General features: G+C 39.9%; 1 protein-coding gene across 1 annotated transcript in view; it reads right to left on the bottom strand.

The window, feature by feature from the left end:
• Nucleotides 1-25,861, bottom strand: part of GAP43 (growth associated protein 43) — a 92,384-nt gene extending 66,523 nt beyond the window's left edge. The window contains exons 1-2 of the mRNA XM_024764390.1: nt 25,785-25,861; nt 25,523-25,695 (exon numbers count right to left, since the gene is read on the bottom strand). Of these exons, the coding sequence (XP_024620158.1) occupies nt 25,523-25,552 (30 nt within the window). The 5' untranslated portion in view covers nt 25,553-25,695; nt 25,785-25,861. The remainder of the gene's footprint in view (nt 1-25,522; nt 25,696-25,784) is intronic.
• Between the last annotated feature and the right edge of the window lie 202 nt (nt 25,862-26,063).

Raw genomic sequence — 26,063 nt, 5'->3', positions numbered from 1 at the left:
AGGACCAAGTAGAAGTGCTTAAGAAAAGCATGGCTTGGGTAAAAATGGAGAAAATTACTATACTCTTTTGAATATATCAGTATACTAGAAGAAAGAAATAGAGAAACTAAAACCTCCCATTTCTGCTTTGGTGAATAAAATGTAGAGAAAGGAAAGAAAAATATACAATTTACATATGAAATGAGCTGAGGGTATGCTTACTCTTGTTGACAGGGTCCAGTTTAATGTTGTGGCATTCAATAGTCACCCCTTCTCACCCTAGGCAACTCATAGTAATTTTTTTTCCAAACAAACAAAAATACCAACCAAACGAACAAACAAAAAATTAATGAGATAATTTTCAACACCAAGCCTAACTTTTCAAACAAAATAAAAAGAAACAACAGCTCTTTTGTGTGTATGAGTGTGTATGTGTGTGTGTGCGTGAGAGAGAGAGAGAAACTGAAACTTCACTTAGCAGGAAACGTAATGCTACAATTTACAGAACTCCATCACTTATGCCTATGCTTCCTTATTGTGGGCCTCCTGACATATGAGTCCCAAATAATAAAAGGTACCGCAGTGTGGCAGAATTGGATTTTACTCTCTTCCACACTTTTTATTTCCCTTTACTCTTTATGAGGAGTGAAGCTAGATTAAGAAACAATGTCTGTTTTTGATACATAACAATATATCAATGTTATGCTACAAGAGGTAGTCAAGTTTAGCAAGCAAATGTCAGTTAATCTTCTCCACGTGCAGCTTTTAAAGCTCTAGGGACCAAACATCTGAAGCTTCTAATGCTGACCCTCTAGGACAGAACATGGCACAATGCACAGAACTGTAAAGATCTAACGTCCCATCTGAAGTCTAGGGGGGTAGGGGTGGAGGGGGGACATAAAAGTAGAAAATGTGGGTTGGGGGAAAGAGAAAAGAAAGGGAGCCCAGAGAGAGATGGGGACACCCAGATGCCTACCTGAAGTAAGCTCTTAATGGACTGAATGGAAATTCAGTGGAAAAAATAACTGGTTTATATCATCTAAATTTCATGTGAGCACATGATCAATATTGAGGTTTTCTTTTTGGTTATAGATATACCTTAATGCTTTCCCATTTATTGTGGAGCTAACCAAGAACTCATGCAGGTTTATGCTGGTGTGGGTTTTATTCTCTTTCCCATGGAAATACACCTAGTGAAAGGAACACTGTGAGGGATGTGAAGATTAAAATGGCCACAGGATGAGAGACATTGGAGCTTCTTGCTAGCTTCCTAAATTAGACAGTGTTTTCAAGATAGCTCCACCTCCCAACAAGGCACTGGCTCCCAAATTTGCACGCAAAAGAATCATCAGAGGAGCTTGTAAATGAAGTCTCTCCTCCAGGAACCTTCCTTTTTAAAAGCCTCTCTAGGTGATACACAGTCAGGTGATCCATAAACCACTTGGGAACATGCTGCTTAGTGTTGCTTAGTAAACTCCTCTGAAGGTGTTTGCTTCCCCATTTTTACTCTGAGCATCCGATCAAAGTTCTTCGCCTAGGAAAAAACGGGAGGGGGTTCAGAATTTTGGCAGGATCTCCTGCATATATACCTCCCCAATTCAACAAACCTCTCATCCACTTCTGTTTCCTTTCTATTTCAAAGGGGTATCATTTTTCCACAGGGAACCCTCTTGAAATCTAAGAATTTGAACCCATCCCTTCATTGATGTGACATTTATTTCCTCCTTCAGCCTTTCAGTCTACCCTTCTCTATGCTTTCCTCCTTTTAACACAGGTCTCTCCCTAGCTTGAAAAAAACACCCTTTTCCTACAATCTCATTTCTCTTCCTCTCTTCAGTGCCAAAATTTTAAAATGCGTGGTCTCTGCCAATTGTCTGCATTTCTTCCATCTCTATCCCTCCAAAGCCCCTGCTACCTGACTTTCATCCTCACCACTCTACTAAATTGTCCCCCCAGAGGTTATTAATAGCCATCCTACATTCAGTGGCCTATTCTCCATTCTCATCCTTCTGCATCACTCTGATTTCATAGTGTTCACCATTCTATTTTGAAGCTTTTTCCTTACTGCCTTCTCTGATTCTGATTATGCTAGTTCTACTGATTTTTGTTTCTTTTAATGAAGTATCTTCTGCCATTGAAGGGAGACTAGGCCCTTCCCTCTGCTCTTCTCTTTCTAACTCTCCCTCGACTGAAACCCATGAAGATGAATAAGCTTTCAATCTCCCTTTGAGTCACTTGCACCTGTTATCTCTCCCTCCACTTCTGAATCTTCAGCTGGTCATTTCTGGATGCCTCATTCATACTGATCATGCTGGAACTTAAAACCATCATCTTCCTTACAAACCAGCTCTTCCTTTCAAGTGTATGAATTCTGCCCAGAGTATTTCCACTCCACTATCTAAGCTGGAAATCTTACAGTCATATTTCATTTCTCTACCAAATTGGGGGAAATTGGCCTGGCTTCTAGAGTTCGGTGGGTTTGAAATGGGGTGATGGAGTTCCATGCTAAATGGTGTCCAAGACTAGAGAAGAGAGTAGGATTGAGAGTCCAGTGTCCAGAGGATCCCCAATCTCAGAGGCCCAGAAGGAATATTTGATAAGGTCTACCTGAAGGGGTCAGAAGCAGAAAATAAAGGTGGGATATACAGTTAGCAATCCAAGAACTAAGGAAATGAAAATGAAAGCGAATAGGTCTGCAGAAGGGCCCATAGTAATTGCCTAAAACAGGGATTACTTCCACGACGTGCCTTGTCATACTGCCTATACCACATGCCACTTGATCAGAAAAATTAGAAGGGTCACAGACCACAAGTATTGACACAGACATTTCTTCATGCCCCATAGAAACTGAAAACAGTCCATTTTTCTCAAAAGGTCTGCAATTAGTTTTACATTTCAATTCCAGTTGTGAACACCCTAGTTCAGGCTTCTTTTGCTCATTCTTATTTTCTTTAAAAATAACCTTGTAACTTGCTTTCCTGTTTCCAGTCTCCCCATGCAATCCGGCATGCCTATGTACCATAAATATCTCTTTCATCATGTCTCTCCCTTAGTCAAAAGCTGCTCATGGCACAAATTTCTTACCACAGCAGGCCACTTTTGTTTTCCTTTTTTAGCTAAGCCTCATCTCCACTCCTATTTCGCCTCCTAACTCTTACCATCAAACAGTCTTCACATTCTTCAGAACGGTCTCCTCAAGGCTCCACAAGAAGCAGCTGTGCCAGCCCACTTAGCTGGAATACTGTCTCTTCTCCCTCATCTTGAACACTCTCCTACTCTTCCCACCCTTAAAGCCCTCAAGTTCCTCTGCCTCCTCCAACGACCCCTCACTGATCTCTCACAGCGCCCATTTCCTTTAATTGCAGACTGCCTTGTTTTGCTATTTTTAAGAGTATTATTCTTTAGTTTGTGCATATTTCTTAAACATCAGCCTTCTTTCCCCTTCTTGATGGTGGGGTTTATATTCCCCTGTCCATCACAATATGTCTCATAGTACATATTAGTAACAGAGTTAGGTCCATAGTAGGGGTTCAGGACACATGAGTTGGTTGTTTAGTTTCCTGGAAAGAGATACGTAACATATAAAACAGGTTGAGAAAAGGGTTTCTGACACACAATATGGCACCAAATTGCAAATAATTCTCAGTGGAGGGGTCTCTTGTGGTTGAGATCTTTCCTGATTATATCCTCTCTATAAGAAGTGGCAATCTACTAATTTAGGGCACTGCAAATAGTTCTGAGGGTATGTGCTTAATTCAGAATAGCTGCAGAGCTTCCCCTCTTTTGTCTTAGATTATTTCTATTTTCTTCCATTTCTTCAGAATGATTTGAAACATATGTGTGTTCGCCCCCTAATGCTCTTTCATTAGACTCTTTCTGAATCTCCACCTATGGTAACCATCCCTGAGTCCTTGCTCCATCATCAAGACACTGTGCAAAATTAAATGCTGTAATTTTCAGGTCTTGCCCTTCCACTTCTATTCTTGACCAAACTCATGGGTTAATTGAGCCTTTCTTTGCAAAGAAAGGAAAATAGAAGGAAGGAAGGAAGGAAGGAAAGAAGGAAGGAAGGGAGGGAGGGAGGAAGAAAGGGAGAGAGAAAGAAAGAAAAAAGAAAGAAAGAAAGAAAGAAAGAAAGAAAGAAAGAAAGAAAGAAAGAAAAAAAAGAAAGAAGAAAGAAAGAAGGAAAGAAAGAAAGTCCCAACATAGTAACAGCTAGTTGTATAAGCAAAGCAAACCTGGGAATGACAGCTTTGGAAGTCGCCACTGTGCATATAAACAGTTGGCATAAGCAGAGACGCTTGCAGGAAGAATCTTTATAGGTCACAAATGCTGGACAGATTGGTGGCCTAGGCCATACAATCTGTTTATCTAAGGCTGACTTACCCTTGGCCCTGAGTTTCTGGACCCCGACAGTGAGGGAATATTAGAAGAATCTTAAATCATGGTTTAAGAATAATCTTATCAAGAAGCATAATCTAATATGTTTTGGTTTTAGTAGCACATTTAAAAAACTTTAAGTTGTCCACTGTTCAATTTCTTAAAATTGTTATTAAACCAAAGTTCTGACAAATGACAGCTGATCATCACCTTAGACCCAAACTAGAAATCTCAAAAATTCCTAAAAGTCCATAGTCTGGGTTTTGTGTATATGTGTATATATTTGCATGCCATTTTATTTTTCATTTTGTGGGAACTCTTAATACCTAAATTCTTGCCAAGGCCAAATGCTGAAAAGCCTCAATAAGTGTTTTTCTTGAGATATTTCAAAGCATTTGACAACTGTAGGCATTTCATTTTAATGCTCTAGATTTATTCCAAAGCTTGATTTTTCTGCGCAAACAAAACTAAACTGAGCTGATGAATCTTCCTTCATTAAGAAGCGAAAGTGTTCTGAAATACATTAAGAAGTCTGGGGACACAACAGGGGACTTCCCTGGAGGTCCAGTGGCTAGGGCTCCACACTGCCACTGCAGGGGGTGTGTGGGTTTGATCCCAGGTCAGGGAACAAGGATCCTGCATGCCGTGTGGCAAAAAAAAAAAAAAGAGGTTTGGAGATTTTTTTTGTGGCAACAAGAAAATAGAGCTCATTGGTTACAAATATCCAGATTTGGTATTTAGCTCCCATCTCTGGATGAGGATGAAGAATGGCGAGGCACAGTGAAGTTTGTCAGGGATCAAGACAAGAAGACAAAGGTGAATGAGTTCACTAAATTAACTGTCCAGAGCTTCACGTATTCGACTTTGACTTCGAGCATTCTGCATCTGACTTTTTGAATGATGGCGGGTAAGCAAAGTTTTGGTTGGGCCCTGCTACCCTTTTAAGTGAGGTTAACCTGCTTTCTCTCTATTGAGGAGTGCTATAAATGAATAGCAACAACACCCAAAATGTTGGAGATATTCCAGTGAAGTCTGAACTCTGACCTCATCATGATGTCATGGAGAGGAATTCATGCACCCTATAGAGGAGACAAGCATATGTGATTCATTTTTTCAGTCTACATCCTTTAATTTATAGTAGACACTTAATAAATGTTTCCTAATGAATAAATCAATGATTTCATAGACAAGATGACTTCTAAAATCGCTTCTAACTTGAAGATACTATGAAAGTGATAGGTGATCTATTGATAAACCAAAATAATATAGGGGCCAGCCATACATGCACCTTAAAGATGTCTCTCTTTGGGGAAAGAAGAAAGAGTGAATGGTAGCTTTTTTAGGCTCTCTGCCTCAATGAGAATGTCAGAGGGATCCAGGCATGCTGAAGATGCCCCACATTAGCAAAGTTACCACCTCACTTCTGTCCTGGAATGAAGCCTCTGATGAAGATCAGGCTTCGAGAATGCCAGGGGATTAGGTTTTGATTCAAGATCAGGTTATAACCCCAGAACCCAGTGCCTGGCCACTGTGCCACCATTTGCTATTCTGCATTCTATTCTTTAATTCCCACAAATCAACTGTTCTCTTAGAATGTTGGAATGTCTGGAAATTTTTCATTTTTATTTAACTCTCCATCAGATTATAAGTTACTGATGCTGAGAAAACGTAGATGCAGAATTCTAGCTGCAGCTACAGCCATGTGGAATCACGGCACACTCAGTAACCACAAAGGATTTTTCTTTTTGCCTGGCAACTTAAATCTTTTCTAGAAGATCTTGCTAGTTTTATCTTGGAATGTTTTTGCCACGTTGACTCTTTGAAGTGTAACCTGGAATGCAAATAGGACATGCGATGGATGTTCTATCTTATTCAGTGTTTAAAATGCCTCCTGGTGTCTGACTTATTGCTACAGGTTTGTTATCCTTTCTCAACCAGTGTTTGAAATCCTCCCACTCTCACCCATTCATCACGCTGATAGTCCTGTCCAAAGATGATCAGGTAAAATACAATAATCAGTCAAAGCCAGATGGTGCCAGTGGCAAAAGCAAGCATTTCCCCTTACGGCGCCTGCATCAAATAAATAAATAATACCATCATATTTGACAATTTAATGAGTATACATTTACCACAGCAGGAAAATTCTCCCCAAATACTTAAACAGTTAAAATGTAAAAGGAGAGATAAATAAGCATTTTTGTAGTGGTATAATGAAAGAGAATAAAGAAGGAGAGAAAGGAAGTGTAGGGTGGGGTCTGCTTTATATAGGATGATGAGAGAAAGCCTCCTTGATGAGATCTACACAGGTGAGATTTGGGCAGAGCCCTGAGGAAGTAAGGGAGAAAAAGTCACGAGAATAAGTGTGAACAAAGCATTTCAGGCAGAGGAACAGCAAGAGCAGAAGCCCTGAGGCTGCTGCCATAACACGGTGAAAAATATTAGTAGCTTTGGTCTGATTTCTTGAGTACAGGATTGTACCAGTCAGATTCTTGCGTGCAAGCATAGAAACTAGACTGGATTCAGATAATATCAGAGCTCACATTATTGATGGGAAGGCCAGAGAACAAGGCTCAAAAAATAGGCAGGAACCAAGGAAAGCAAGCTGGATCCAGGAAACAGAGTCAAGGTGAGACCCCTGACTGGTTAGGACATCAGTTCGTGGGTACCACAGACACCAGACCCCAAATGCCACCATCTCTGAAAATAATTTATCATTGCCATTGCATCTTTACATCATTCCTTGAAGATTCAGAGTGGCTGAGTCTAGGTCTTGAGATGCTCACATTCCAGTTGCCTGGAAGCGATAAGCCTCTGTACCTTCTAAGTGTGAAGGAAGCTTAAACTTCTATTCTTATTTTATTGACCACATCCGTAAGATAGGCTAATTATGTCTCTGAGTTCCAGACTCCAAGAACCGATATCTATTAGTCCTAAAAACTATTGAGAGCACAGGGTGGGCAAAATTTAAATCAGCAACGTTAGTATCTTATTTCTCAATTAACCAATTGTAAGTTCCTTAAACCTTACACATGTACACACACACACACACACACACACACACACACACACAAAATCCAGAAACTAGTCCTTGAAGAATTCCTACCAAAAAATACTTGGCATATGATTCCTTTAACATAGACCCCAAAGCATCATCATCAACAACATCAACAATAAAAAGCAATAGCTAACATTAGTGCTCACCATATGCCAAGTATAGTTCCAAGTATTTTACATATATTAACACATTTAATCCTTAAAAAGCCTCTGGCTTTGCAGTATTTAAGTCTTAATACCTATGAATGTTCTCTTATTCACAAAACTCACCCTCCAGGTCTCCAAGGCAGATTGGATAGTCACATCTACATGAGAAGAAACACTAGTGCATTCCTACAGTGGAAAACATCCCTGAACAATTAGGAAAATACACCTGAGATTAATAAAATTATCCAGGAGCACATTGTAGAATACACACTTTGAAATAGACATAGAGAGGTCTACCACACTATACTGTGAGCTACTTGAGGGTAAAGAGTGTTCCTTTTTTAAGAAAAGTATTTCTATATTTCCAGTATTCTGCATAATTTCTGGCTTAGTAGATGGTTAATAAATGTTTATTGAATGAATAAGTGACTTTCATATAACATTTGAGGAAAATATTTTCTCACAAAGTTAGTCCTGATAAAAAAAGACTAATTGAAAATAAGATAAATGAGTCAAAAGGTGGAAAACACAAAAACTTCTAGTCTTCATTTGTGAAAGAATCCTGCCCATTTATGAACCACATAAATGCTGACTTCATAAATTTATAATACTTAGGGATATGTACATCCAGAAATTGAAAGCATCATCCTCTTTTTATCCCTCTGAAAGAAGTGGCACTGACATAGGAAGAAATTCCAGCTCAGCCCTTTCTGAGCCGAATACCTTAACTTCCCAACATCCACACCATGAAGGATTGGACATAGATCAGTGTTTCCCAAATTCTGCTCCCTAGGCTTCCTCAGAGGGGCCTCAGAGCAGAGAGGAGGGGACTGACAGGACAGAAGGCTGGGCCACCAAACTCTGCTCTGGCCAAATAGCACCTGTTACCTATTTTATGTCTTTGGATTCTGAGAAATATCTGGGATCAAAAGTTCTGTGGCTCAAAAGAAGTTTAAAAAAAAACAACTAGATAATCTCTAAGATCCCTTTAGCTCTACTAATCAATGATAATTATTACCATCAGGTATATAGTGAAAAAGAAGGACAACTTTTCCCTGGGAGATTAAATAAAAAGGTAGTTAGTAGGAAGCCTTGAACAGTGCCTTGTGAAATCTGGAACAGTGGCGAACCCAGGAATGAAACTTAAGCAGTGTCTAGGGGAAACAGAAAAGGACAGTAAGTACAAAACATATAAATGCTCTTTCTCTTCTCTCTTTTCTCTCTCTCTCTCTCTGTGTGTGTATACATATCTATGTCCAACATATACACACACACATAAACTATATGGGGAGAGAAGACTTACTAGGGAGGTTACTATAGGGATTGCAGCATGGATCCAGATGGAGAATGAGGAAAGGTCTGGAATGATTTTATAAAAGAGGTGATTTTTCAACAGAATTTTTGGAGGCAAAACATAGTTTGGCAGATGGAGGAAAGAAAGCATTTCAGGTGGTGAAGATAGCACCACTTAATGTTAGGAGGAAATAAAAGCTTATATGGATAGAGTGCCTAGTAGAGTTTGTTATCCTCTAGTCTATTTAGTCTATTCTCTAATCTTTTTGTACCATCTTAGGCCTGACCTGTTGACCACCCACTGGAATCCAAGGAAAACTCCCTTCTTAGTTCCAGAGAATTAGGCTGAAATTTTGTTTAATCAGAACAACCCAGATTTATTGGCTATTCCTGGAGTATGATAAGGTCATTGGCAACTTAAAATTTACATCTTCTAGAAATGGCTCCAAGGGTTCCACCCATGTCCAGTGGGTCTTTTAAAGTTCTACCATATCCCACCAATCCAACTTGTCCAACATTGAATACTTGCTTCTGTCATCTACTTTCTCAGCAACCCAAACTACTCATGTATCTTCTCCACCTCCCCTATAATTACTGAAATAAAAAATGTACAACTGAGAAAAGTGACTCATTTTTTTCAGCTGAAGTCTGCTTCAGCTTGCCTTCCTTATGCTCATCCATTCCCTAAACTGGAAAATTATATTCTTTTGGTTCTTCCCAAATTTGATTTTGGAGTGAGCATTACCCCAACCTATAAATGAGATTTGTTTCCAAAGTTTGTTTTGCAAGTTAGCAGCTTGAAACTTAGAATATCATTTCCGGAAGAAAGAAATCTAAAAGAGTGTTTAAGTTTCCAGCCAGACCCAAAAAAGTATTTTTAATCTCTATGTTATATAGCTTTAGTTCAAAGGGACCTAGCTACCTAATGACCATGAAACATTCTTCTGTTTTCTTGATTCTCATATATATTCTTAAAAAGGAAACAGACTACACTGAAGATTATTTCTCCCTCTCCAGAATTCCAAGGGAGAATCCATTCCTCCTCATCTCCACTCCCCAGAACAAATATTTTTGTAAGAGACATATGCTAGACGTTGTTAAGTCAATGGTTACCTGGCCATTTGTTTCTTCCTTCCCCTGTAGGAAAATCTTTCATTTTGTTTATCAGTTTGGGCATAAACAATATCAGACAGGTGGATGCTTCCATAGCACATAGACAGTCACCAGAAAAAACAACAATTAAGCATCATAGTGCATATTTTTTTTCTAATTTGAAATTAAAGAGAGTAAAAGGAGTAAGAGAATGTGTGCATGCAACTACAAGTCATATCATTAACAAAGAGGAAGGGTGTGAAACTTCACCAGGATTCCTCTGGGAGGGGTTTCAGAAGTCAGCAGTTTTAGATATTATGAAAAGGTTGAAGGTTTAGCACCTAGCTTGGAAGGCATATTAATGGGTTAAAAATATATAACTTTAAACTGCTATTCATCCTTAGCCCAAATCATAAGAAGTTTATACTGTCAAGTATGGCTATCTTTCCATGTTGAAGTATCTCTCTACAAAATGGGGACTGTCATTTGCTGAAGCAACCAGCTGGTACCACTTGGGTGAAATCCAAGTCTGTGCGGTCTTAGCTCTGTGTGAGATATCTATCAGGTGCCTAATTATAAAGTGTGCCAGAGTGGGCAGTTTCCATGATTAATTGGTGGGAAGTGGGCAATGTTTGCCTTAGACTTAACCAAATTTTGCCATCACATACAACTCATTAGACACTGATATTTGGTCATATGTGTGGGCTTCATTTACTCAACTTCTATTTAATGGGAGCCTATTATGTGCAAAGCATTGAACTAAGGCTATATACATAAGACAATAAACGAAACATGATTCCTACGCGAAGGGAGATTTTAGAATAGCAAAAGAGACAGACATGTAAATTAATATTTATAATAAAGTGTGGAATGTTGTAGTATAGGCATGTACTAGACACAATGATGGCACAAAGGAAAGATCAACATATCTGCTTGGAGGATCAGGGAGTCTCCACAAAGAAAAAAACAACTCTAGCCACATTATGGAAACACATTAGAAAGGTGTTATGTAGAAAAGAAGGGAAAGGAAGGTATTCCAGGCAAAAGGAATAGTATTTAGAAAGGGGGAAAGGATGAAGTAACATGGGTTGTTCCATGATATTGTACAATTACAGTGGAGTGTGGGATGTGAAGAGGGGTAGATTTTGAAGTTTGAAGAGATAGGCAGGGACCAGAAAATTAGCAAGTAAATTTTTTAAAAATCAGATTGAGAACAATTCTTAAAGAAAACAAAAGAAGTGGGGTGATGTGTTAGAAAGTAACCTGGACACCACTCAGATGGATTTGTCACAGAAGACCTCTCAAGTAAAGAATAAGAGAAAGAGCATTCTGGGTAGAGAGAGTAACACACGCAAAGGCTTTGAAGAGGGAATGTGCTTGGTGTGTTTTAAAAACTAAAAGGAGGCCAGTAGACTTGGTGAGCAAGAAGTGTTTGGTTATAAGAAAAATTCAGAGGAAGGGACAAGTCCTGGATTATGTAGACTTTTACAGGCCTTAGCAGTAATGAGTTTGGCTTTGGTTCTATGTGGAATAGGAAGCTATCAAAGGTTTTTAAATAGTGGAAACACATGATCTGATAGAAACTTTTTAAAAGACCATTCTTTCTACTGAGGGGAGAATGATTATAAAAGGTTGAGGGTGAAAGACAGGAGATTAGATGGGAAGGCTGTTGTGTCAGTCTCCATGAGAGACAACTGGGTTAGAGATGATAGTGGAGATGATGAAAAAGGGACAGAGATGACGTATTTTTGAGGTAGAGGGTGATGGCAAAGGAAGAACGAATGGCTATTTTGTTGTTATCTACTTATAGAAACTAGAAAAAGTAGTAGCATCTAACAATAAAAGGAAGACTGGGGGAATTAATCAGGGTTCCATTTCCATTTAGATGACTGGATGTGAATGGGGAAGAGATTTGGGAAAAAGAGATGAAGACTTACTTTTAGGACATGTGGAGATTGGGCTCCTGTGGGTCATCAGGACAAGATTTCTAGTGGACAGTTATATACAAAGCTCCAGAGCCCGGGAAGTAGACTTGGCTAGAGAGCCTGGAGAATTTGAGACCCATTCGTCATGTAGGAGTTGTGGGCACAGATTAGATTAGTCTTGGAACTTCTGTTGACTAAGAACTTGCAAGAATAAGGACAAAAGCCTGCATAACAAAACTTTTCAGGGGCGGAGAGAGAAAGAGAGCCAAGGGAGAAAAAAAAGAATGTGAAGCCAAGGATAGAGAAGAGAAAAAACAGCAGAAATAGGTGTTATGGAGCCAAGAAAGTAAAGAGAAGGCATGTTTCATGGTTTCAAATGTCCCAGAGAGGTCATGCAAGATAGCTCCACTTGTCTTTCTGAGAGTTTACAGATCCATCTATTTGTCCTGTAAACTCCCTCAGAGACAATCAAATGTGTTTCTTGAGCCAGGCTCTGAACTCGATACCTTACCTTCAAAGAGTTTGCAAACTAGCTCGGGAAGATCAGGTACATACAAATACCAATGGATAATCAAGTAGGGCTCTGTTTAGTGAAGGCTGAATAAACAGGACCGGTAGCATGTGATACTGAAGATCTAAGAGGGGAAGAAGTCACTGGCCATCAGGAAAGCCTTCACAAATGAGATAACTCATGATTCAGGCCTCAGAGTGTGGGTGAAATTGAACTCGGCACCAAGGGGACTCTCCAAGTAGTGGAAATGACAATAAACAAAAGTATAGGGACACTAATACTTAAATTCATGCTAAGTGTGGCTAAGACAAAGTGCCACAGTGGAGGAGGAGCTTTGCTATAGAACATGCTATTCTATAAGTTGGAAAGCCTTAGAGACAATTTAGTTCAATACTTTTATTTTATATAGAGGGAAATGATAGCCCAGAGAGATTAAATTTGTTTAAATTCACAAGTCTAGTCAATGGCAGAACCAGTAGGAGGTGAGGCAAGAATAGGAGATTGGTACCAGATTCTGATAAGCCTTGAAAAACAATTATAAATAAATAAATTAGAATTGATGCTCTAAACAAAGAAAATCCATGGAAATTTTGAGAAAAAGGGGGTTGAAAAGTAAGGTTAACCAGCAGGCAGTGTGCAAAGATGATGCCAAGAAAGCAGGGAATTTTGGTGACTATCCAGCCTTTCTTACCTGGGGTTTCTCATGTGAACCACAGAACCCTTAAAAAAATGATTTGAGTGCTGCCTCCATTCTGCAAAGTATGGTGTGTAACTAGTACTGGTCTAGATGTACAGGAAAGAGATTAATTCATTACCTACAATTACGGTCTTTAGGGCCTTAGGGTGTTAGGGCTTGGTTCTCTTCTAGAATGCTGGTTAAGAAAGGCTGGCAAAAGAAGGAAAAAGACATAAAAGACATTGCAAATAGAATTTGGTAACTGATAGTACAGCTTTCATGAGGGAAGATAGAGTAATTATTTCCATATTATGAGCTGCATAACTGGGAACGTCTGGTGTCTCCAAAAAGATATTGTCAAGAGTAGGGGAGTCAGAGGTCTAATCTAGGGAGAAGATAATTAGCTTAACATGATAGTTTCTGAGGTGGTAACAAAAAAATAAAAGAAAAAATAATAATGTTTTTAATATCTGGAAATCTCGGATTATGGGAAAGTTAATTTTTCTGTTGGTTTTCCTGTGGTTCTCATAGTTTGGTCCTTTATGGATGGATTTTTACAATACACCTAAGTTCAGTAAAAGTAGCGGTTTTGATAAGACATACTTAAAATAAATTTCAGCTTATACATGAGCCAATCAGTTTCCACTGACACTAGAATGAGAACATAGAATTATAGAGGCTACAGGAAAACCCATAATTACTGAAAGATACATAGTCTTTTTTTTCACCAAGAATCACGTTTCTTTTCACTTAAGTGAGGATAAAAACTGAATTGGGTCCTAAGTATGCTTAAGTATACTTAAGTAGACTAGTGCCCACACTTCTTGGATTCTTTCCTAAATACTCTTATTCTTGGGCTTACTGTATCGTCCAGATGATGTTCAGAAGTGAAGTCTGAGCCATCTGTGGTCTTACGTTCCCATGACAGTTTTCACTGGAGGGCAATGGCCCAATTCCAAACGGTAATTCTATTTTATAACTTCTCCTCCCTTTTCAAGAATAGTCCTCTTCATTTCTTCTTCTATACTGGTTTCACTCCAAAGGGGTAAGGTATGAAGTTCAAGATGAAAGAAAGTATGCAAGAAACTAGATCTTGTTGATGTTTTCTATACAGCTCTCCAGTTAACTGTCCATAAGTATGGAACACAAATCTCGCTGAGTTATCTAAAGCTATCACTCCGTATTCTCAGTCAAAGGCAATCAAAGACATGAAGAGCCCTGAATTTAGATTAGCATGAAAGATTTATTCAAATGAATACTAAATACAAACCCGATTTCTCCAGAGTAGCTTTCCAAGGCCATAAAGAAAACAGAATCGCCTTCTCTTTCATTGGAGTAAAAAAGTCCTTGGAATGCTGTGGTTAAGGAAGATTGCAAATGGTGCTTACTCTTCAGAAAAAACTAAATAAATGACCAAAACTGAATAAATCAAACCCCCAAATCAGATTCACCTAAAGAAAGAGCCAATATTTTTTAAGTGAGATAATATTTTCTCTTTCCTTTTGAAAATCTCAGAAATTTTTAGAAATATTAATCCAGTAAAACTTTGGAAGAAAAATTCTCCAGATGCCTAGCTGAAGATGAAATGGGGGATGTTTAAGGTGGGTGACTTATAGAGTCTCATTATTCCTTTACATCTCTCAAATAAAGATTTAAAGAAAGGGGCTTTGAAAGGCAATGCCCACCCTAAATATACTCAATGCTTATTTCCCTTCCCCCATTAGAACCCCACAAGAGTCTGGATAGCCAAAGTGGGGCTGCCCTCAATACAATATGGATCTAGAAATCTAATTGCGAGTTAGGTATTTAGAAACCAATAATTTCTCTTTAAAGAAATCCTGCCTTGCTTTTTGTGTGTGTGTGTGTATAAATATGAGACAGTTGCTGCCTCTACTGGGGTTTGAGTAGAACGGTACAATGCATCTTTTAGACTAGCTGTTGAGGATCTAGTTTGGCTATTAAGAAGAGCTTTGACCTCTCAGTTTATACTCCAAACTGGTAAATTGGTTTCTGAACCAAAAAGCAAGTAGGAGTGGGAAGAGGATTTGCATTTTAACAGCTCCTAGTCTAGGTGAGTTCCTAGGCTGGTTGTGCTAAGAGGTTCTGAAGCCATTTAGGAAAGCAGCCAATTCCTGAGTTTGCTTAACCTTTGGAGATCATTTCATTTATTTTTTCTTTACTTCATCTAGCTCTTTTATGTAGTCATTAATGGGAAGACATTAAGGTCTTTTAAATTTTCATTTAAAAATAACATTTTGAATAGTTATTGGAACCGGGATTACAAATAATGGATGTAAAGCTAATTACCAAAATTCTACATTCAGAGCAAACTGGTGCATATGGAGACAACAGCTCAATGTTTTAGAAAGTGCCAATTTGCTAAAAATAGATAAATATGATGATTACTGCTGGAATTAATTTAAGGGCATTCAAAATGAGATGACTAATATCAAGGAGTAGCATTTCTCTGATATAAATTCAAGGGAGATGTTTTACACCCGTTATTGCCCAATCCTTTTGCAGAAACGAATCCCACAAACCAAAAAGGAGAAGTTAGATCAAAGTTATACCATGCCAAATTAGCAAGAGCATATGATAGTCGATATTCCTCTTAGTCAGGTGGAACCTGCCAGAGTCCAGCTTCTGGAAAAAAGTGAAAACGATGCTTGTCAACTCTAGCTGTGGAGATTTGCCCTAACTTTTCTTTTTTAGGTATAAAACCTCATGAGATCAGTTATCCGTGTGGTTACTGCTTCCTTTCCGAGTCATCGGTGGTGATAACCCTACCAATAATAAGAATATATAATACAGGCTAAATGAAAACAGCCAAAGGGAAAATAGTGATCTACTGCATTTGAGGTAAATCCCTCCTAATCCGGTAAGCTTCCCTATTATGGATGCACAGGAGACTCTTTCTCAGCCAGTTTACTCTCTCCCTAGATTCACAGGTGTGAGTTTCCAGAAATTGTCTAAATCACGTGATCTGGCCCTTCATCCAGTTAGAGATGATGGTTCTATTGGTAACTAGCTGAACTGAGAAGGACCAGTCAGATTCATTCTGTCTCATTCTTCCTCTCATATTCCCTCTCTCTTTTTCTCTCTCTCTGTATATGTGTATGTACATAGATACATTTCTGTTTCTTAGCTAGAATTCCTAATTGAGAGCCAGAGAAGCTGGGGTTATTAGTAACTGACTCTTTTAAATGCAGGGCTCCAGAAAGAAAGTCTATGAATTCCTTATGTTGAAGTTCCCAGATCTACTCTGGTTCCCATAAGCTTGGCTGTTCAACTTCTTAATTTCATGTGATATCTAGTTTCCTTTCAATAGATCTCCTTTCTAGACCATTAAAAGTGGTGTCTGTTACTTGTACCCAACAAAAAGAGACATAAATAATACAAGTATGTGTGTGTGTGTGTGTGTGTGTGTGTGTGTGTGTGTGTGTGTGGACAGAGACAGAGACAGACAGACACACACGCACACACAGAGGCAGAGGCAGAGCGAGACAGAGAGAAGTGGCTAGAGTGAAAGATTAAAGGTGATCATTAACCAACTGTAAATATAATCCAAAAAATAATTGCTTCCCTCTGGACACCTAAATATTTGCAAATTTCTAGTTAATGTATCTTTCTATCAAACTCTATATAAGCCCCCTTTATAAAAGTATTTTTCAAAATATCCATGATATTAATTTTTCTATGTTAAACTTCTGGCTTCTAGGAAAAGCAAATCTCTTAGACAAACTTGATCCCATTGTTATGCTTAAAAATATTTTCAAATATTATCCATACATTAAGAAATCAGATCCTTTGGGTTGCAAGAATTTATTGCTTGTATGAGAATTGGATAAATTTTGTATTATTAAATAGATAACATCCCAATTAACCAGGGAGGCAGGAGAACTGAAATGCCCTTTGTAGAGATCCTGAAAGTTTAGATTATTTATGGTATTAGAGTTGAGTTGGAAAAGGCTCAGGACTGTATACCACTTCTGATCAAGGTTAATTCCTGATGCAATGAGAAACCCTGAGGTTGTATGAAAATTGTGCTCAGATGATCATCTTTGAACAGTGCTTTCCCCAACCAGGCTCCATCCCCATTTTCAATCTCCCAATCAGCCCCACATTCCCTCTCTACTATTCTGCCTGACTGGGTTCTCATGTGATTGATGTGAGCACAGCATGCCTGGTAATCTTAGTGCTGAGAACCCAGTTTAGAAGTGAGGTGAGGTGGGGGGGAGGATGGGGATAGGGGAGAAGCAGCCAATTTAGCAAGTGGGAAGAGAAATCTAAATGTGCAGAACAGACTAAAACAGAAAAAGATAAAAAGAAAAATAGTGCATATTTCTAATGCCTTTGAACTGATCGTTGGGGTCACAGGACAATTTGAATATTTGCTTATTTAAGTTCTGTCACTGAAGTTTTCGAAGGAAATGATAAAGATATGCCATGCTCCCATCCATTAGCACGTTTAGGTTAATATTTACTCTGTAGAGAATAGGAGAGGAGGGGTAGGAATGGGAAATGTATGTATATTCTATGCAGAGAGCAAGGGTACTTCTTGGCATAGAACTGTGAGTACTTTAGGTTTCAATATGTGGAATTCCTCAGTTAATAATACTTTACACTTGAAAAACACATCGTTTGCAAAGCACTTTTATTTTTACCACTTTATGTGAGCCTCACACCAGCCTAGTAGAAAAGGCAGGTTTGGATCTGGAGTATATTCTTTTTATGTACCCACTTATATAGATGAATAAACTGAGGCTCAGAAAGATGATGTTACTTACCCAAGGTCACACGACAAGCAATTGGCAGAGCCGGGTCTAGAACCCAGGGTAGGGTTTATTCCACTACAAAGACATGAAACAGGACATTAAACAAACAACATCTAAGAAAATAAGATCTGTAAATAATTAAGGATAGGGAATCTGGAGGGTCACACTCCCATTCTACAACCTGAACTCACTGCAAGGGTATCACTCTGTTCTAAGCAGACAGGAGCTGGAATTGTAACTTTGACCACCACCACCTTGAGAGGACCAACAGAGCTGAGTGTGTATTTACACAGAGCCACCTCTCAACAGGTAGATAGCCATGATCTTCTGTACCAAAACATATCCCCTAATGGCCCATAATGATGATCCCTCCCTTCCTACATTTATTCCCTCAATAAATATTTTTTGTTGAGAGGCTACTATGTGTCAGACATACCTTAATGTACCTGTTTTGCCTAAAACACCTATTTGGAAAGTTGGAAGGGACACACTTTTTCTTAAAAGTCTCCTGTTACGGTCTCGCCCACTGAACACTAGAATGAGTTGGCATTACTTAATTAGACAAACTCCACTTGGACCAGAGGGGAGGAGAAAAAAAATAGGACAACTCAAAGAAAGAGATCGAAAGAGATTGAGAGCCATGAGCAAGATATAAAATAAGGGTGTGGAGACCGCGAAACACTATTCAACTTCACCAATAGATCATTTTGTCTTACTGTTCTCAAGGCCATGCCAATTTAGTCAGAGAAAATCCACCACTTAGGGTCTGGCAACGAGTATTTTCAGGTAAAGCTGTAGCCACAGTGTGCCCCATATTGGCCACAAGAGGCCTACCTCAGAATCCAAATTCCTTCAGCCAATTCAAACCTAAGAAAGATAAACCTGACCTGATTCTCATTCATTTAACAGACATTTGAGGGACTACTTATCATTCAACCTCCCTTTACCTTCATGCAAGATTTCACTTTGTGGAATATTATTATGTGGCTAGTTCGGTGGGCAGAAAAGATACCCAAATGAAACTGAAATTAATCCTTGGACGTGGGCCCCTGAGCACAGGCCAACACTACAAGCATTTTTTAAAGTTTGTGTGATCAATGAACTAACTAAGAGTAGTGAGGGATTGAGTCAGGGACTATTCGGAATAGCTGTGCGACAAAGCAATAGGTCTAAGCACTTGGGGCCCAAAAGGAAGGGCACAAGAAGATCCAAGACGATGATAACCGTGTGTCTAACCTGGGACTCTCCTACCCTCGGAGGGTGGGGCTGGTACACTGGTTGGTGGACATCAAATGGAGGTTTTCAGATAGCATCAGTTATAATAGTTTGGAGCAACACAGTATATTTGGGCTCATTTTGTATTTTGTGTCTGCTTTCATTAAAAACTGATGGTTTTCCTGCTGTATAGCACAGGGAACTCCACTTCGCCGTACAGTAGAAACCAACACAACATTGTGAAACAACTATACCTCAATTAAAAAAAGAAAACTGATGGTTTTCATGTCTATAGGTCAATAACAAGAATCAATGATGATTAGCTCCACTTCAAAATTTGATGCCAATAGATTAAAAAAATATCTAGTAGTGGTCCATCCATTTAGACATGCCACAACTTATGGAAAGACTGGAAACCTAGTTCTGTATTCATTTAGCAAACAGAATATCCACAGTTAAAATCCGTTACTTTATGTGCCAAGCATTGTGGTAGGCACTGGCGATAGAAAAATAATCAAGATTTCACCCTTCCCCTTAAGCAGCTCACAGTATGGACACCAGTATGTGAAAAAACAAATGTTGTATAGTGTAACAAGTGATATAATAGTGATTGTACAAACTACCGTGTGGTCACAAAGAAGGTAGAAGAAAACTTAACATCAGGGAGGACAAGAATGGCTTAAAAGAGCTAACTCTTATGGGGGGAGTGGCAATTTTCTCTTCTGAGAAGGAAATGAAATTTTCTAGGCATAGAGCAAAGATATCAAGGCAGGCCTGAAATACTGATGTAGTGTCGTTGAGAGAAGAGGTGCTTGAAGATGGCACTGGAAAGATAGTCAAGACTAGATCATGCCGGAAGTCCCTGGCAGTCCAGTGGTTAGGACTCCATGCTTCCACTTCCAGGGGCACAGGTTCAATCCCTGGTCAGGGAACTAAGATCCCGCATGCCTCTCAGCACGGCCAAATTAAAGAAAAGAAAAAAAAAGGAAGACTAGATCATGCAATCCATGCTGAGGAGTTTGTATTTAGCTTACTGTTAACAGGGAACCATTAGAAGATTGTCAGGAGGGAAATAATCTGATCAGACTTGTGTTAGGTAAAGATAAGAGCAATGCTATTTGCAAGAGCGGAAGGAGAGGAAGATGGAGGCAGGGAGTCCATGTAAGAAGCTATTGTCTTTGTCCAGATGGGAGGTAATGAAAGTCAGAATCAGCTTATTTGTGGTGGAGATGAAAAAGCAGAGGATGAATTCAAAATCTTTTTAACTAGAATCAAAGAATTTCATCACTAGATTTGGGGACTGAAAGAAAAGAATACTTTTAGGATCACTCCCATTTTCCTAGAGTTTGGAAGCTGGATAGATGGAGTTACAGCAATAAGGGTGGGAATTTGGAGGAAGACTAAGTGGTACAAAATGGGAGACACTGAGTTTGACTTTGTTCATGAGGAACATAGGTGTCTCTGAAATATCTAGACAGAGATATCTATGGATCAGAATTCGGGTGAGAGATCCAGTCTACAGATTTGGAAATCACACAGGTGGTTACAAACTCTGGAGGTGGATGAGATCACCTAGAATTAGAGTGTTGAATAAGAAGAGAAAGGCATCAAGATAAATAACCAGGAGATAATTGATATTTGGGGAGGGAGAGAGTGAAAGAAGCCAGCAAAGAAGAATGGAGAAGGACCTATCTGAGAGGGAGAAGAAAGAGGGAACTATGATGGGGCCAAAGGAGGAGACAGTTTCAGGAAGAGGAATGGGCAACAAAACAAAACACCAAAGACATGTCAAATGAGATGTGAACTAAAGAGTCACTGGATATGGTGTCTTTTTCAGAATATGTTTCAAGGGAATTCTGGGAACAGAAGCCTTATTAAAGTAAATGGTATAGTGAATGGGGAGTGATGAAGAGGAGGAATCAACGACGAGCAGAAGGAACTACTCTCTAACAGGAAAAGGAAGCGTAGTAGGCACTTGACAATCCTGAAGGACTGGCAGTTTCTAAGCCAAGACTCATGTTGCAAACCTCAGAGAGAAAATTTTCTTACATTTGTATTGACCTTTGTTTTCATATCAGTTTTGTTTGGTCCCTACAAAAACCTTTAAAGTAAGCATGCTGGGTTTTTTGTTTGTTCGTTTTCTTTCTTTTTTTTTTTTTAAGTCTCCATACTATAGGGAAATTGAGGCCCTAGATTATGTGATTCAGTCAAGGATCACAGAATCAGTAAGTGGTATAAACTAAGGACTCTCAGTACAGTGCTCTTCCCAGTACCACAGAGAATGTTCTGAAGATTAACACAATGGTGCAGGGGCAACCAGACCACACTTCAGAAATTCGCAAGGGAGAATTCCTGCCCACAGTCACTTCTTTGATTGACAACAGACATGATTGGCTGCCTAAATGCCTCTATGACAACTAATAGGGAAGTGATTAGGTAAATGCTGTATCTTCTCTTTTGATGACCTGAGTATGTGCATCCTTTGAAATGCCCCTTTAATAGTAGAGGAAGATTTCAGACTTGTCTTACTTTATCAATATGAGCAAGGGAAACATTTGGTTAATATATATACCTACCATTGGCTCAAAGACACCCCCCCCCCTTTTCCTTGTGGAGCCAGGTAAAACTGAAGTATGTAGATTCATCAGTCCCAGTTTCACTATGATGGAGGCGAAGGAGACCCTAAGCTACTCTTCCTCTCAGTGAACAGGAGTGCTGCCCTTTAGCATAAAGCATGAATGGTTTTCTGTAGTTTTGCCAGCTCAGCAAGAGAGAAAGTTAACCCTATATTTTCTTATCCCAATTGCCTCAGCATGGGTGGGAAAGGAAGGGAGCAGAGTTACGGGCTGTCAGCATGAGAGAGCAGGGATCATTGTGTACGCACCTTGGCATGGGTTAGAAGGCATTATAGAGTCACCAGATATTAATGCATTTCTAGATTCACCATTAATTCTCTAAGATTCTCTGCGAGTCTAGATAATTTGGCAGAAAAAAAAAGCCCTTTAAATGATTTCTTCTTCTGTTTAAATTTGGAAATGTGTGATAGAAATCACCATTTAAAAAAGAAAAATAAGAACAGTTTCAATTAGAGTAAGTACGATGCTTCCATTTAATTAATTCACTTAGTCCCTGGGTGACACTGGGTGTGGCTCGGTGAGATTTAGGAGGAATCCAGTTTATCACTAGGAGGAATCTGCACTAAGCAGCAAGGCAGCATCCTTCCACACCTTTCCAACACTGCAAGGGAAAAGCGCAGCCAGGTGGAATTCTGAACCACAGATCCCGCTAAGATGAGAATTATTTGTTGTATGTGGAAAAATGCAGATGTTGATGGGGGTTGAAGGCGTGAGGGCTAGAAGGGCTTCTTGCTTGCGCTGGTGTTTTTTTACTTCGATTACAAATTAAAGTCTTTATTTTTAAACAAAAGAAACACCTCGCAGTTTTCTTGCTTTGTGGACACAGATCTTGCAAGTTTTTCATCATCTGTAAAATGCATGGTAATTAAGCTATTTAAAGTTAGCCTCAAGACATTTGAAAAATGAGAAGCCAATAAAATGTCAGGGATTCTTTTATCTTACTCCTCCTTTGACCACTCCTTTACCGTCTTCTCCTCTCCACCCCACTCTCATTCTCTTCTTTCTGCTATAATAGTCTATAGTGGTCATTAGTGGCTAATAAAGATCATTTATGCTTTCTTCTCAGCCATTCGCAATGTATTACAACTTGGAAATCCAGGACGGCTTCTTTATGCAGCTCAAGTGGAAGAGGAAGGAAGTGCAATCCCTCCAGCCCCCTCCCACGTTTCTGCTGGATTTCATGGGTGTGGCAGAGTTTAGACCTTTGCAGGTTTTTGCCCTGGTTTTATTCCCTATTAAGGGCTAGGGTTATGAATAGATGGCAGAAAAAAGATAAACACAGTCGGATTCTGCCATGAATGATATAGGATAATTTCACCCACAAGCACAAAACCTGTGTGAGATCTAAGTACTCAGGCTCTAGAAACGCCAGTCAGTGTAGTGTGAGCCCACGCCCTGAATACACCATTTCCTTTAGTCTGACTTAATGGCATCCTAAATACTGACTTATGTGAATGATACACAGCAGTGGTCAGTAGGGGACATGACCATTTCACACAGAAGTACACATGTATAAAATGTATGGGAAAATAGGATTATTTCTATAGCTTTCAATTTTCTGTCTTGAATATGAATTATGCAAAAATACATGCCGGCATATGGAAAGCACACAGAGTACACACATGACTGTTGTACGTAAAGTATGTGGATACTGTACACATTTACATGTGAATTTCTACAACTCCCTAAACACACAATTTCGGCTTCATCACTTTGCACATATCCTAGTGAATACTTGGGGCTGTCAGTAAGGGGACCCAAGTGAAGGCAGCTGTCCCCTTTTGGGGAAGGGAATTTCTTTAGCCTCAATTCCCTTTCGAAAAATCATGCTTGGTTTCCTTTGTCAGAGGGGGCATGTGTATACATGTATACATATGCATAGGGTGGCAAAAAGTTGTAAACCAGCATATTTTTTTCTTCCCCCAAATTAAAGCTTTTTTAATGAATAGCATTGTCTTCCTTAGGGCTCCACCTTCCTAAATTTTATTTCTGCAGCTCACCAGGTGGGCAACCTCAGAACATTTCCTTGACAGTGTGCTTAACCCAGCCACCTGTATCTACTGCATTTATGCATTAGAATGGAGGAAGGCAAGGAGAGGAAATGTCCTGGTTTGAAAAATGAGCCAGCAGAAGCATCAATCTCCGGAATCATATAGCAGTTTAGGGAAGTGCCACATGTAAGACTCTCATGCTCTTCCCCAAACACCCTTACACAAACCACTCACAAAACCCCAGGTGCCTGATACTTTATCTATCTATCATCTATCTATCTCCCTAACTATCTATCATCTATCTGTCTATTTCTTTTTGCCCTGCCTCTCCACCCTCTCCACTCACTGCTCTGAGATTCTGCTTCTGTCTCCCTTCCCCTTCCCCTTCCTCTTCCTTCTTCATCCTCACTACCCCGCCCCCTGCCCTCCACCCCCAGCCCCGCTTCCAGGGCGCTGGCTAAATGTGCAAAGCTGGCAGCCTGTTTCTTCTCCATTTCTCCCTCCACCCCCTTCGAATTCAGCGAGTGTATTACAAATTGCCCCCTATGCAATACCTGCACAGGAATAATGCCCAAATCCTATCTCTTGCACCCCACCCCGAAGGCAATCAACGTGCAAAGGTCTTTTTTGACCAAGACCGCCTCGCCTCGCAGGGAGACGCACACACACGTACAAGCACACACTCACCCAAATCTCACACCCATTTTTCTCCTTAACCTTCGCCAATATCACTCAAACGTGTTCCGGTCAATGTTTGAAAGCTCCCTTTGCAGAATGCCGCGGCACTGTCGGTTGCTGCGGAATACCGTACTAGTCATTCTTCCCCACCCTCACCCCAATCAAGTTTCTAAAACGTCTTTCAAGAAATAAGTGAGCAATTTGAAATGGAAGAAAAACCTGAGCAGTGGGGGAGAGGGGGAGGGGACTCTGATTCTTGCTTATCTTGTTTGTGTCCTTCTTCCTGATGAAAATGAGTCACCATGCTTATTATCCGGAATGTTAGTCCGTCTTTGGTCACTACAATTCCAGGTAGGATGCAAAGGAAGGGCAGAAGAGACCTGATTTCCAACAGGTAATACTCGGCTCGTCTTTCCCATCCCATCGGAGCTCGAATCTCCTAGGGGCGTGGTCCACCCTCTCCTCGGACCAGCTGGTGCACAATCGGCTGCTGGTCTTGGGAAGGGGATTTTCCCCTTCTACTCGGCCAGTTTCTCCCCCTCAGCCCCAGTTATCTCTAGATTCTCTTAAAAAAAAAAAAAAAAACAACTCCCAAATTACAGTTTCATTCATTCATTGAAAAATAAATAAATTAATTAAACCTTCACATGTGTTTCCATTAATACCTGCACCCACGTGAAGCTCATGCATGTAGGAAATAAGGCTTCTTCCGCAGCACATGTGAAAAAATTGTACGATAGAACAAGCAATACTCATAACTGAATATTATTCTTTCAACCCTGCTTTTTGCAAATAATATAAAGGATTGCCTCCCCATCTTGTAGGTAGAGCTCACATCTTCTCCTCCACACCCATTTCCATATCCACATCCGCAAAACCAGAGACCTAAAACGCTGAACATTTACTAATAGCCAAAAAAATCTTTTTTTTTTTTTCTAGCCAAACAGGCGTATTTTTTCTAACCTCATCCTAATTAGTAGCAGCATTCCAAAAGCAGACTGTGAAAGAATAGAATAAAAGCTGGGATGCAAGCATCAGTTACCATATGCTAAGGAAACGCAAGCACCATGGCCAGAGCAGAAGCGTTTCAAATATTTTTTCTACCTTTACAGGGAAATATTGCACTCTGGTAAATTCACAACAGCAAGAAGTAAAAATCTTTAGGTCTACCTGTTTGGTTCTTCTCATACAGCACAGCATGGTCGTATCGTCCCTCGCCTTCTTCCTGCCTTCTCTCCTTTCCTCCTCTCTTTCTTATTCCCCCCCTCTCCACCTCTTTTCTGCTCGCTTGCTCACTCGCTCTCTCGCGCTAGCGCACTCTCTCTCTCTCCCTCTCCCTCCCTCTCCCTCTCTCTCTCTCTCTCTCTCTCTCTCTCTCTCTCTCTCTCTCTCTCTCTCTCTCACACACACACACACACACCCACACACCCACTTCTCTCTCTCTCTCTCACACACACACACACACACACACACCAGGGCAGTTAGCAGCAACTGTAAGGTCCACAGCTATTGCTCACCGCACAGGCTCTCTCTCTCTTCTCTTCCCTCTCTTCCTCTTTTCTCTTCTCTCCACCCACTCGCTGCCTATCCCTCTTTTTCCTCCCTGTCTCTCGATCTCTTTCTCAGAATTGTTCACTAGCTTTCAATGACTAATCACTTCCCCCGGCCCCACCCCCATTCTAGACAGTCACCCCCTTCCAGTCCCCTGCCA

This window comes from Neophocaena asiaeorientalis, unplaced genomic scaffold (assembly GCF_003031525.2).
Source record: "Neophocaena asiaeorientalis asiaeorientalis breed wild unplaced genomic scaffold, Neophocaena_asiaeorientalis_V1.1 scaffold393, whole genome shotgun sequence".
Lineage (NCBI taxonomy): Eukaryota > Metazoa > Chordata > Mammalia > Artiodactyla > Phocoenidae > Neophocaena > Neophocaena asiaeorientalis.
Note: the sequence above shows the minus strand (reverse complement) of the source record. Positions and strands in the feature narration are given on the sequence as shown.